The sequence below is a fragment of the Hermetia illucens genome, chromosome 4, assembly GCF_905115235.1.
Source record: "Hermetia illucens chromosome 4, iHerIll2.2.curated.20191125, whole genome shotgun sequence".
Classification (NCBI taxonomy): Eukaryota; Metazoa; Arthropoda; class Insecta; order Diptera; family Stratiomyidae; genus Hermetia; species Hermetia illucens.
The window spans coordinates 63,382,577-63,395,522 of NC_051852.1; the positions used below are offsets into that span (position 1 = coordinate 63,382,577).

The following is a 12,946-nucleotide window of genomic DNA, read 5'->3' on the forward strand; positions in this document are numbered from 1 at the left end:
TCTTTTAGCAAGCGGGGTTAGCTTCAAATATAACTGGAATCATTGAGAGTCTAGTTTGGAAATTCAGTGCAGTTTTGAATACCATGTCATGTGTCATACTACACCATGAACTACAATTCATGTACACATGTAACGTACTTCAACTAGTGAAATTTTCCCCATGATCGCATGGGGATTTGAAAGCCTCGAGATTGCACCCAGATCAGGCATTCGATAGAGCCAAATGGCGAAGCCGATCACGACGAGCCGACCCCTCTTGTGAACGGGACAAAGACTGAAGAAAAAAGAAGAAAAAGAAGAAGATCGCATATTTCAGAAATCCGTACTCAGTGTTTTATTGCTTTTTTTATTATTTTATCAGACATTTCTTTCTATTCAAAATAGAGGTAATCTTAAGAGAACAAACATTTGAACAAAATGTTATCTTGATTTATTATATAGCATTTACAGCATTTACCGAGACTTCCAAAAAATTAGATAATTATCTCGTTTGCATTTGCAATATGAAGGAATAACGCAATAGTAGAGTTAAATGAACACAATTCACTTTTTTCTTTAACTGAGCAGAACACTTGGTGACAATAATATATATAGCACCTTTAATAATTCTGGAATTAATTTTAATGTCTTCCATAAATTATTTACTTTTTTTCCTACTGGATTTATTAAATTCATTTCGGTTAGTCCACTATCGATTCATTATCAATAGTTTGCATTTCAGTGGGTGGTTCTTTTATCAATCTAACAAAGTCGCCACGTAAACTTCCAATGTTAATTGTGTAATACAATGAATGTCAAAAAAAAAACAAAACCTTTATTAAAGTAGAACTACTATAGATTCAAAAAACTCATGTGACAAAAAAACAAAGGCTGTACAAGGGAAACTAACTTCCGTTATTCATGGATAATTTCTACATTAGATTTGCACATCGATAGAAAATATTGACATTCTCCATCATAAAAGAGTATATATTTATGTATACTTTGTAGGACGCATGGCAAACAGTCCCCCACCCCATTAAGCTGAGAGAAAAGTTGTTGTGATGCTATTTTCAGTTCTCATTTAAAATAGATGTTTACATCTTTTTTCCTGTACATGAGAAAGAATTTCCGCTTAAATCATACGCAGTCCTTCCCCAGTCCACCCAGTGAGTCAACCCAAAAGGGAAAAAGATATTCAAGGTGTCAAAAAACAATTACGTTTCATTTTTGTAAGATTACCGCGACGAAAAAACAAACTTTACATCCTTGAAATTTTTTCAGACATAAAACAAACATTTGGCCGCATATACATGTCAAAGGTTAATCTTTGTGGACCTTTAGAATTTCACAGGAACAAAAAATGATTATACCACAATGAAGTCTAACTTTTGAGAGCTACATGCGCTATAATATCTTTCCTCTCAAATGCTTCGGAAATCGAATCAGTTGCTATTATAATAATAATAAATTATGCAATGTTTTCTATTCTCGAGAACTCTCAATCCGTTTGATTTGATATTTGCTAACTACCGCCTAACTCAAACCATGGAACCTTTTTTCCATTCGCGTGACGTATCCGCCTCGAAAGCTACATCAATGCAAATGTGCTACATACTCCCCCCTCAACCAGATTCGGCGATAAGGTGGATGTTTAATTTTTTATTTTTGGTATATGTCGATAGAATAGTAACTCAATAATACCTGTTTGGAGTCAATAACTAAATTCGTTTCAATTCTACAGCGTTTAAATCCACATCCGTGTAAATTACCCCTTGCAGAAGCGGGGTAGATCCGTGTTGAGTGGTTTCGCCATTTTGCTCGGTCAAACGCCTGATCTAGATGGACTCACGAAACTTTCAAATCTACATCCAGAATATCCAATGAAAGAGTTTAATTTAATAAAACTGGTATAACTTTCAATATCAGCCGAGATTGTAAATGTAACAGGACTTACTACTTTATTTTAGAAATTTATCGAAAGGACACCTAAATTCATTCTAGAAGTACGATTTTATATGACATAATGATGAACAGTTTGAAGAGCTGTTACTAAAAATGTTATAGAAGGTCGAAGTTTTCTATTTCTTCTAAATTGACTGCCCTACCCTACATATAGTATATTCTATATGTATATCAATGCCCTAGTAAAGTCAACTGCCTGAAATGCGTTAATAGACAATGAGTTTATGGTGAGCATAATAATATATGATTGAATTTTTTAATTTCGAAATAGATGAAGGAATAGTTTGAAAATTTAGCTATGCATGATCGGGAACTAACATAAGAAAAATACAAAACCGTGCATGCCTGAAGCGATTCCCATTTATTCACAGTACGGAATACCGGAAGCTGGACGCTTCGAGTATAAAAGTCTTGTGTGAGAAATGTCCTATGTACGTTTTTCTGTTCATATATAACTAAAAATATTCCTTGATATATCCAACTCTGCCGCTCATATGAGTTCACTTTATATGATCATGTCATCCGTCTTAGATTGTGATAAATTCACGTAAAGTGTAAAATGTTGACTTTCTATAACTTTGTCAATAATATTTTCATTTCCTTCAAATTTTGCAAAATTATGTATTATATCACTAGCTATAGTCAATCCTAGAGGTGTCGCCCCATTACACCTCTAGGATCTACTAAAGGGGAATTTCTCAGGTAAATTTCTAAAAACTTAATATGCTATTATTAACTTTATTTGAGCAGATATTGGAATACGGTGTACTTAGAGGTTTAGATTTTGTATAAGTACACCATTGTGAACTTATTCAGATTTAATTTCGATAGGTTCTGAAAACGAGACCTGTTACACTTTTCGGGGCATATGTTTTAAGCTCTCACTCCCCTATATTTCACACAATATCAAAAAAAAATCCTTTCATTCGATACTCCCCATGAGCATATTCTGTGAAAACAAATTTACACTCCTTTCGAACGTATGAGGAGCCGTTCCGTTTCAGCAGTGCATCGCAGGCATTGATTCGGTCCAAGAGATTTTTTGGGCCAATTCGTTTGGGACGGAAACATTGTTTTTTTTGCAATCCAATCTTCTGCAAATGGTTCCAAACGATTTTATGGCCTATACCCAGCTCCTGGCCAATCGAGCGAATGCTTACACGCCGGTCTACTTCAATGATTTTGACGATTTTATCGGTTTCTACGACGATTGGCCTACCAGTACGGGGTGTATTTTCGACATCCACTACACCAGAACGAAATTGATTGAACCAACGCTGTGCTGTGCGAATCGTTACAGTATCGGACCCATAAACTTCACAAATTTTGTCGGCCGCCTTCGTGGCATTTTTACCTCTCAGATAGAAAAAAACATAAAATATGACGAATTTCTTACTTGCTGGACTCCATTTTTCACGCGCTATAACTTGAGACTGAAACGTACGGTCACAACACTGTCAAAGAGACACTTGTAGCACAGCTTCTCGTCTTCAAATCGCCGTACAGTATAACCGCATGCGATAAGTACAACACAAGATATGTTTAAGTGTCATTGTCTATTGACAAAATACGACATTTCTTTTTCCCCAACGCAATATTATTACCAAATTTCGTCATAATAGCCCTAGTCGCTTCAGAATAAATCAGGTGTGGAAGACAGACATTGAATCGATTCTAATAAGGTTTTTTTTCACACAAAACCTTAAACAAGTCGGAAAACCAGAAGCTGAGCGCTTAAGGTATGAATACAAACCAGAACAAGTTTTGAATGTAGACGAAACAAAATTCTTTTGAAAGCGAAAGCTGGAAAGTTTATTTTCAACTTTGAAAATCTGTATCTGGATATAAGGTCTCTAAAGAACGAGTAACTTTGCTTCTCAGTGCAAATGCTGCAGGCGATTTTAAGCTAAAACCCTTCTTAGTATCCAAAAAAATCCAAGGTATATTTTGTACACCTTAAATTTTCTACATGCCCTTTAGGGCTGAAAAAGAAACAATTGCCGGTCATCCGGAAATTCAATAAGAAAAGTTGGATAAATGGAAATGATCGTCTCATGCAAGGCGGTTTCAGATTGAATCTAAACAAAACTGAATTTTTGACGATCGACCCCCATGAAACACGCACAATCACTGTCAACGGCAATGATCTGCCTAGATCTGAGCAATTTATATAATACCCCGGGTCAACACCATCAGTGAGTGAAGAACTGCGTTATGATATTGCTCCACGCATTAACGCAACCTGGATGAACTGGCATTCCACAAATGCTTTGTGATCGACGTATCAACGAACGCCTCAAATCTAAAATTTACCGCAATGTCGTCCGTCTTGTCGCTCTCTATGGTTTTGAGTATTCGCCGATATCCGAAATGAGGATATCCTGGATCGTTATGGGGTTGCGATGGTATGGTCACGAAGTCGATGGGAAATGACCAAAAGGCAAGCCGGAGCAACGGTGGCTTGATACGCTGAATGGGGATTTAAAAGCTTGGAAATTGGACCCAGATCAGGCAATTGATAGAGCCAAATGGCGAAACCGATCACGACGAGTCGACCCTGCTTGTGAACGGGATAAAAGCTGAAGAAAAAGAAGAACTTGAGTAACAGGGCATTATTCATTTTGGATAATGCTCCAGGGCACCCTGTTAATTTAATCAGGGGACTATAGCAGCTTTTAAGGGTTATTATTTACTTAGAGCTTTTCGTAAACTTTTTCAGAAAACCAATGGTGAATTTTCGATAAAACAATTTTGGAAAAACTACACCACCAGAGATGCCGTTTATAACATTAGAGAATCATGGAAGGAGCTAAAATCAACCACAATGAACCATATTTGGAGATAAATTTGGCAAGCATGCATAAAAGAGTCTGAAGTTGCATCTCTTCCTGAAGTTCGTCAAAATATTGTTACGAATTTGCTTGTACGTAATGCTACCGCTGTCACCGATTGTCAGGTTTTTTACATACTCCTCACTAGTTACGTCACTTGCTTTACGTATCACTAGATTGCGTAGCATTGAACAAAAACCCGCTCTATAACTTTAAGCGTTTATTGAACACTAAATTATACAACCGTACTGTGTCCGGATAGCTGAGTGGTTAGAGCACAAGGCTGTCGTACGAAAGATCGCGGTTCAAATCTCACTGGTGGATACCAGTCGACTCAGCTGTGAATGAGTACCTGAGTCAAATCAGGGTAATAATCTCGGGCGAGTGCAATGCTGACCACATTGCCTCCTACAGTGTATTGTAGTGTACTGTTAAGGTCTTGAATGAAGTGCTCTAACACACTTCAAGGCTCTGATCAAATATGGATTGTTGCGCCAACGATTATTATTTTTATTACTGTATAATTAATTGTAGAACAATTCTTTTAACCGGTGCATTCGAGGCGTATTCATAACCGACGTGATCTGTTCTAATTCTATAACTAGACTGACTTTTTGGGCGGACTTCCGACCCTTTTATACCCCGCGGAACATTCCAGAAAGACATGCAAACACTTTACTAGAAAACTACTTTGCGCCATTGACAAGATCTTTTCGACATTAGAGTCATCTGTTAACAATTATCGCTGTCATACGGAAGCTCGCGGTTCAAATCTCACTGGTGGCAGTGGAATTTGCATCGTGATTTGATGTCGGATACCAGTTGACTCAGCTGCGAATGAGTACTTGAGTCAAATCAGGGTAATAATCTCGGGCGAGCGCAATGCTGACCACATTACCTCCTACAGGCTATTCTGTAGTGTGCCGTTACGATCTTGAATGAAGTGCTCTAACACACTTCAAGGCCCTGATCCAATATGGATTGTTGCGCCAACGATTATTATTATTAAATATTTGCCTTACTATTAAACAATTTTAGTGTCCTGGCTAATTATCATTACTACGATTTACATTGACGTCATATAATTTTCCAAAGTGATTTTCGTCACAATATATTGAGCTTAGCAAGTGACCTGAGTTTTGAAAATTTGGAAGAACGTGATTTGATTGGCTTATTCGATACTGACAGAGAACCACTTCCATACGAGGAGCTGATATAGGTAGCAACCGAACAAACACTTAAACAAAAACCAGAGCCAGGCAGCTAACAGCGAAAACCTTGACGGCTTCGCTTTCTTATTTCGAGGAGGGAATGAACATGCTTCTTCAAAATGATCCTGACAAAGAACCCAACCGTCAAGTATCAGTAGAGTTAAACTCACCCATTAGTTTCTATAAAACATTACTAAAAGAAGCAGATAAGAGGGCGCACAGACAAAATTCGAGGAATATGTCCATATTTTCAGTCAATCAACAAGGAAAATTGACGATAGCAACATTTTATCATATTAAAATACTTTCAAACCTTTTATAATTTTTGTACGTGTATGTGAATACGATTCCTTTTGTTTTTTAAGGTTTTGTGTGATTAGAATCGATTCGATGTCTGTCTGTCTATATTTATTCGGAAACATGTGTTCTGTTGTTTCCTTTACATATAGCAAGTGGCGCCATTTTGTGTTGAATTTAAGGGGGGCTCCCCATACATGTGAATGGAGGGTGCAAATTTTTTTTCGTAGTATGTGGCCATGTTCAGTATCAAATGAAAGGGCCCAAATAGGACTTCCCGAAACTAGTCCCATATTTGATATCTATCTGATGTACGGGAGTGAGGGTGCAACTCTACGAAATCTAGGGTTCAAAATACATCCGGTTCCGATATCTGTACAAATAAAGTCAATAATAGTATATTTCTACATTTTAAAAATTTACTCGGCAAACCCCCCTTATGTCCATTCCAGTGGCATGGGGATAAAGAATAGTTATCCTTCCGAAGCTTGTAGTTCTTCTAAATAAAAATAAAACTAGGCAGCTTTCTCCTACTACAATATATTTTAATAGTTACTTAAGCTTAAGTACTGAGAAAGAGTAAGTAGCCCTCGAAATACGTATTTACTAACTATTAAAATATATTGTAGTAGGAGAAAGCTGCCTAGTTTTATTCTTATATAAAGGATAACACAAGGCACAATTTGGTCTAGTTTAAAGAAAATCCAACTATTATTAACAAAGTTATAGGGGGTGCAACTTTGCCATTTGATGTAAATTTCGTGCATTCTACAACGCGTATGACGTCATGATAACATATCAATTCGTCAATACTACAATGAAGTGATTTCATATGAATGGGGTCGCAAAGCATTATTTTGTTTTAGTTTTTAGTCATTTGTATATAAATATCAATTACTCCAAACAGTGTGTATGTAGGTATATAATATATGCGTGCTCATGAAGTTTGCGGGTAGTGTCTAATTCAGCTAGATATATTTGTACATTAAATCAGCTGTATTCAATATACATACGTACTATATATGTACATATGTATGCTTTTGTGCACGAAGTAAATCGGAAATATGAGTACGACCAATTTTTATACGTGCATGTGTATGTACAGTATTGGGAAAAACTGTGGTGCAAACATTTAATTGACGCTCAATATATTGTAGAGAAAAACAATTACAAATATACTTCTTATATTAACTTTAACTTTCTACTAAAATGAGTAAAAAAAAATAAACATAAATCAAGTTGATTGTTGTAATTTCAATATTAGAACACTAAAATCCTCACCCACGTAATTGGAAAGTAAGGGCACAAGATGGAGAACCTTATAAACTTGGCTTTATCCAGGACGCAATTCAGTTTACACATTAAGCTTAATTGTTCGTTTGGAAGCAAATTATACATACACTATCACACTATCATTCTAAACAGAACTTTGTCATGGCAACATTTTGATTATTAGTGACGTGATTCACCTTAGAAGCCCATTTATTTTATTATCCCTGATTTTCGAATTCCTCTCATTAATAATCGTGGGTACTATTTACTTCAGGATAGTAGAAATTGATCATATTAGTTTATTTAACATTCTATCTACTCAACGAAATTTTCCTAGGAGAAATTTACAGCCACCATAGTACCACGGACAAGCAAAATATAGACATTGCACTAATCTGTAACACGATATGTATAATTCATCGTTATATCGATTAAACATCCCACCTTTACAACACTTCATAGTTGTTCATTCTTTGCATTCCTATATTTGGAAAATTTATCGTACGCAATATTATAAATATATATGACGAATGCCCTTGCTTGAGGGCGAAGGAAAATCAAATTTACCTAAATTTAATTACCTAACGATTCTAACAATATTAATACTTTAGAACTGCCCTAAAATTGGCATAATTAACTCAAAGAACGTTCCCGAAAACATATGACAGTTTGAAAACAAGAATGATTCCAATTCACTTTCTACATTATACTAAATATTTATAAGCATTTGTGAAAATGCATCACTCACCTTTTCTATATTATATTTTTCCAACGCTTGTGTCGCACAATCTACTGCGTCTTGTTGCATTTCCTCGCTCATATCGGCGTTCTTGATAACGGCCTTACGGTCTGACATCTTTTTGTGTGTTGTAGGTGATAACCTGAATTAAAAAAACAGATAAATCTGTCTAAAATATGAACGGCATGGTACACTTTTGTGAAAAATCAAAATGTCTAGAGATGTCCTCATACATTATAACTAATCTATTAATTTCTATAAATTTCATTCGAGCTGTAGCTGAGTAACGAACTACAAACGTCATGCACACTATAAACACTTAACATTTGAAGATGGAATTAAAATATAAAACCGTTCCGTCGCTAGCAGTGAATATTTTATTTAGCATATATCGATATTTCAGGAACAACTTGTTCCCTTCACCCGTGCACTGAAAAAAGGGAACAAGCTGTTCCCGGAATATCGGTATATACTGAATAAAATATTCACTACTAGCGTCGGAACGGTTTTACGTTTTAATTCCTTTAACCTTTCCGCTAGAAACATCGCAACCCCAGATTGATTTAAAGATGTCCAAATATTAAAATTTATAATAGATATTTTTATTCTTTTTCCTGCAAGGCAAGTTTAACTTTCAGTTTGGTAAATATTAAAATTAATTTCTTTCTATACGCAACTTACAAAAATAAATCGGGAGACCAAAAATTAACCCTCCCTCCAAATACTGAACTGTTTATATTTCTTTTATGTGAGAAATTTTAGGCGGATACGAATTCAATTAAACAGTGATTGATTCAACTTTAACCTATATAAGATCTAGGCAAAACCATATGGCGACAGCTTAGAAATATCCTCATTGTTGCTTGGTAGTTTCAAATCAAAGTCGAATGTCCATCTTTGAAAATGCACAAGCATATAAACGGACGGCACCGCATTTTGTTAAGGGATAATGGCAAGCTTTTTCGTTTCCTCATAAAAAAAAAAAGGCAAATAAATTATAGGATGGAACAACACATGAGGTTAACGCTCAGCAACTAGAACAAGCAAAAATAAATCAGATTTCGAATGTCATCATAGCGTGATCGCCACTGATCCGATGCATTATATCTTTATCTCCATTATCACGTGATGGCGTTCAGTGTTTTTTGATAAGCAGCCAGCACTTAGAACTATAGAGGGCGACATTTGGGAACTAGCCGATCCAAAACAAAAGTATCTTGGTAAAGATGACAATGCATAGGGCAGAATTCAGTCGAGAAATGGCTGTTCTCAGATAATCCGTACAGAGAGATATACATTTTCGAACGACATATTTTATAACGAATGTTAGGACCAATAATGGAGAGCTTAGAATGGAGTATAACGCTATGATATACAAAAAATCGCTTAATTCTACCTCTAACGCTCATTTTCACTATGTTTCGTTTGTCGTGTGGTAATGACTCATTTCCATTTCCCAGTTACAAGCAAATTATTAAAACGTGCATTTCTAGTTAGCTTTGATCCATGTGTTGTCTCTTTTCCCTTTCAATAATTACTAAAAAAAACCAGATAACTTCATTTTTACACGTTCTTTCCATTATACCTAGGATTTTATTTTTGCAAATACCGATATTTCGAGAACCACTTATTCCCTTCATCAGTGCTAACAAGTCTGCTCTCATCCCTGGGTTTATTAGCTATATTTCTATTTGAAATAAGGTAAATAACCAAATATCCTTAATTATCCTTTCTCTATCTCCCCGCTTGTTTAGGCTCATTCTAGCACCGCAATTCGTATAAAACATATCGATCAAGGATGTCTTCATTTTCGACTTGACCGTAGCGTGTTATGCGGAGTACAATACATTCGTCTCCATTACTGCAAGACGACCTTCATCGCCTTTGTTTTTTGTGCATTTTCCATATACTTCTACCGATCATTTTATTCTAGAAAAAGGACCAAAATAAGCACCAAATGAAAAACTCACTGCCTTTTCCCTCTTCCAGAAAGTATTCTTTTTTTCTTTGTATCTCCTATACATCCCCAGTGATATTTACATATATGTAAGAAGTATCTAAACAAATCGGGAAACCGTACGCTGCATGCTTCAGGTATGAATAGTTTCGTATATTACTTATGTAAGAATATTTGAGTGAGCATTTGTCCCATATATACCTAAGCACATAATATTCTTGCATTTAGTATGGCAGACTGTTCACTTTTATGATATTGACATTTAAAGTTTTAGATTGCAGTAAATTTGAACAAAAGCAACAAATTCTGACTTATCATAACTTTGTTAGAAATAGCGCGATAGAAATGTATGGACTAGCCTCCCACGCCCCTCGACTACGGTAGCGAGGGTCCTCAGAATATTCGCTTCCTCCAACTCGAGGCGGACCTCCCACAATATAAGTTGGAAATGGGTCTAAGCGAGGTAAGATAGTGAGACTCTGGAGAGCACTCATATCCTTCTTGCGGCAATGTACTTTTGTATTCTTGGAAAGCCGAGTAGTAGCAGACGCGAATGCACTTGACCTGTAAGCCGGTTTCTGACAGACTTCTAACTTCAAGGTCCAGGTTAAGGAGCATCCCAACCGCTTGTATGATCCTGCTGGAACTGAACAGTGAAGGAGTTATCTTGCTGGTAACCCGCACGAGAACATCGATGAGCATTGGGCCCCCATCAAAAATTCTTTTTTGGCGGGTGCTACGCAGTTCGTCCAAGAGGCGTCATAAGCGAATCGATAAACGGAATGTGTTGAAAGCTCTATTGACCGCTGCGAGTGATGGCGAACACAACACGCTCGAATTCAGCGTTCTGTGCGCCGTAACACAAGGAAATTTCTTATTACACTGGTCAGGGAAGTGGAAGATGCCGCAGAACGTAATGATTTCAAAAGGGTATAACGCATCACGAAAGAACTTGCTTGTAGTCGCAAATTCAATGGTCCTGTGGAGGATGTTAACGGTGGACTCTTCATCCACGATATCGAGCAGCTGAAGAGGTGAAAAGAACACATAACCACGGTTCTTCACCGTATCACATCCGATGAAATTCCTCCTCTTGTGGATGAAATGGCTAGTCACCGTAACGTGTAGATACCGCCCGTTCCTCTAATAAGGTAGAAATCATCTCAGCCATCAATGCACTCAAACGAAGAAAAGTCACTGTCCTCGACGGTCTTCCCGCAGTTATTTATCACTATACCTACTGTTTGATCGTTAAGATTGCAAAGAAGGACACCCGTTTTGAATGAGACAATTGGAGAGGTATCTTTGAGCTCAATGCCGTCGCAAAGATAGATAAAATAATCACCTCGAAAACTTTACCGACAGAGAGTAAGTGGTTGCCGCTCTAAATCCTCCTGCATTCACCACATCCAACACCCTACGGATCATTCTGGACTCATTGGTGCTTGTTTAAAATTTCGAGTCAATGCTAAATCAGTTTTGATTCTACAGCATTTAAGTCTCTATCCCCTATTACACTTTTCAGAACGTAAGCGATTTTGAAGCGATCGAAAATACGTTTTATGTAATGTATAATGTGTATAAGCACCAAGATATTGTATATATGTAAATAATATGTGCTCCACAATGTATTTCATGTAGTACTCATCCAAATTTCGACCAGAACCATCGTAAGTATCAGAAATGTTTAGTTATCATAAAAGTGTGACTAACGCTCGAAAACAAATAGAATGATGTACGGTCTCAGACGCAACCAGGACATTTTTTCTGGAAATTCAGATAGTGAGTTCTTTTGATCGAAAATTGAATACTAATTCAACATATACTTGCATTAATACAAATCGAATGATGTTAAATTGCATTGCATTCGTTCATATTTTAAGCCGTTACTCCCCTATGTTTCACGCAATATTAAAAATAGGACCAGTTTTTCATTTGATACGCCACGCCGCACATACCTTAATCGTTTCGTTCCTGACGACTCCCATGACCCATAATACGCTGAGGAAGGAGAAGAGGGAGGGTGATAAATAACAACACGAGACACAGCTCGTAACCGATCCAGAGACATTTGTATCGGGACTGGATATCGGATATCAATCAACTCAATTATGAATCATGAGTCGAATCAGGGCAATAATTACGAACAAGTGCAGTTGATGAAACTTTAATCTTATATATAACAAGTCGGAATACCGGAAGCTCGCGCTTCGGGTATAAAGGTTTTGTGTTCATCTTATGTAAGAAATTTCAACGCACATTTCTCTATCCATATATAGCTACAAATTCAACATAATCCTTTATATTTTTCCAAACTACGAGACATACGTACATATTACAGCCATAGATATTGCGCTCATCCTAAATAAACAAACTGCCTATTTCCGAATACTGTACACATATATGCACGTATATCAATTGATCGTACCCATATTTCCGATTTACTTCTTATATCTATCTGAATTAGGCACTACCCGCAAAGTCCATTAGCACGCATATACTATACCTACATACACACATGTCTCGTTGGAATAATTGATATTCATATACAAATGATTAAAAAACTAAAACAAAATAATTCTTTTCCACCCAATTCATACGAACTTACTTCGTTGTGGTATTGATGAATTGATATGTGATGATGACGTCATGCAGGTTGTAGAGTGTGCGAAATTCACAAAAAATTGTAAAGTTT

General features: G+C 36.5%; 1 protein-coding gene across 3 annotated transcripts in view; it reads right to left on the reverse strand.

Annotated features, from left to right (window-relative positions):
* Positions 1-12,946, reverse strand: part of LOC119656119 (dynein light chain 1, cytoplasmic) — an 81,567-nt gene that overhangs the window by 7,580 nt on the left and 61,041 nt on the right. For all 3 annotated transcript variants that reach the window (XM_038062446.1, XM_038062444.1, XM_038062445.1), the window contains one exon: positions 8,304-8,436. In XM_038062446.1, the coding sequence (XP_037918374.1) occupies positions 8,304-8,411 (108 nt within the window). In that variant the 5' untranslated portion in view covers positions 8,412-8,436. The remainder of the gene's footprint in view (positions 1-8,303; positions 8,437-12,946) is intronic.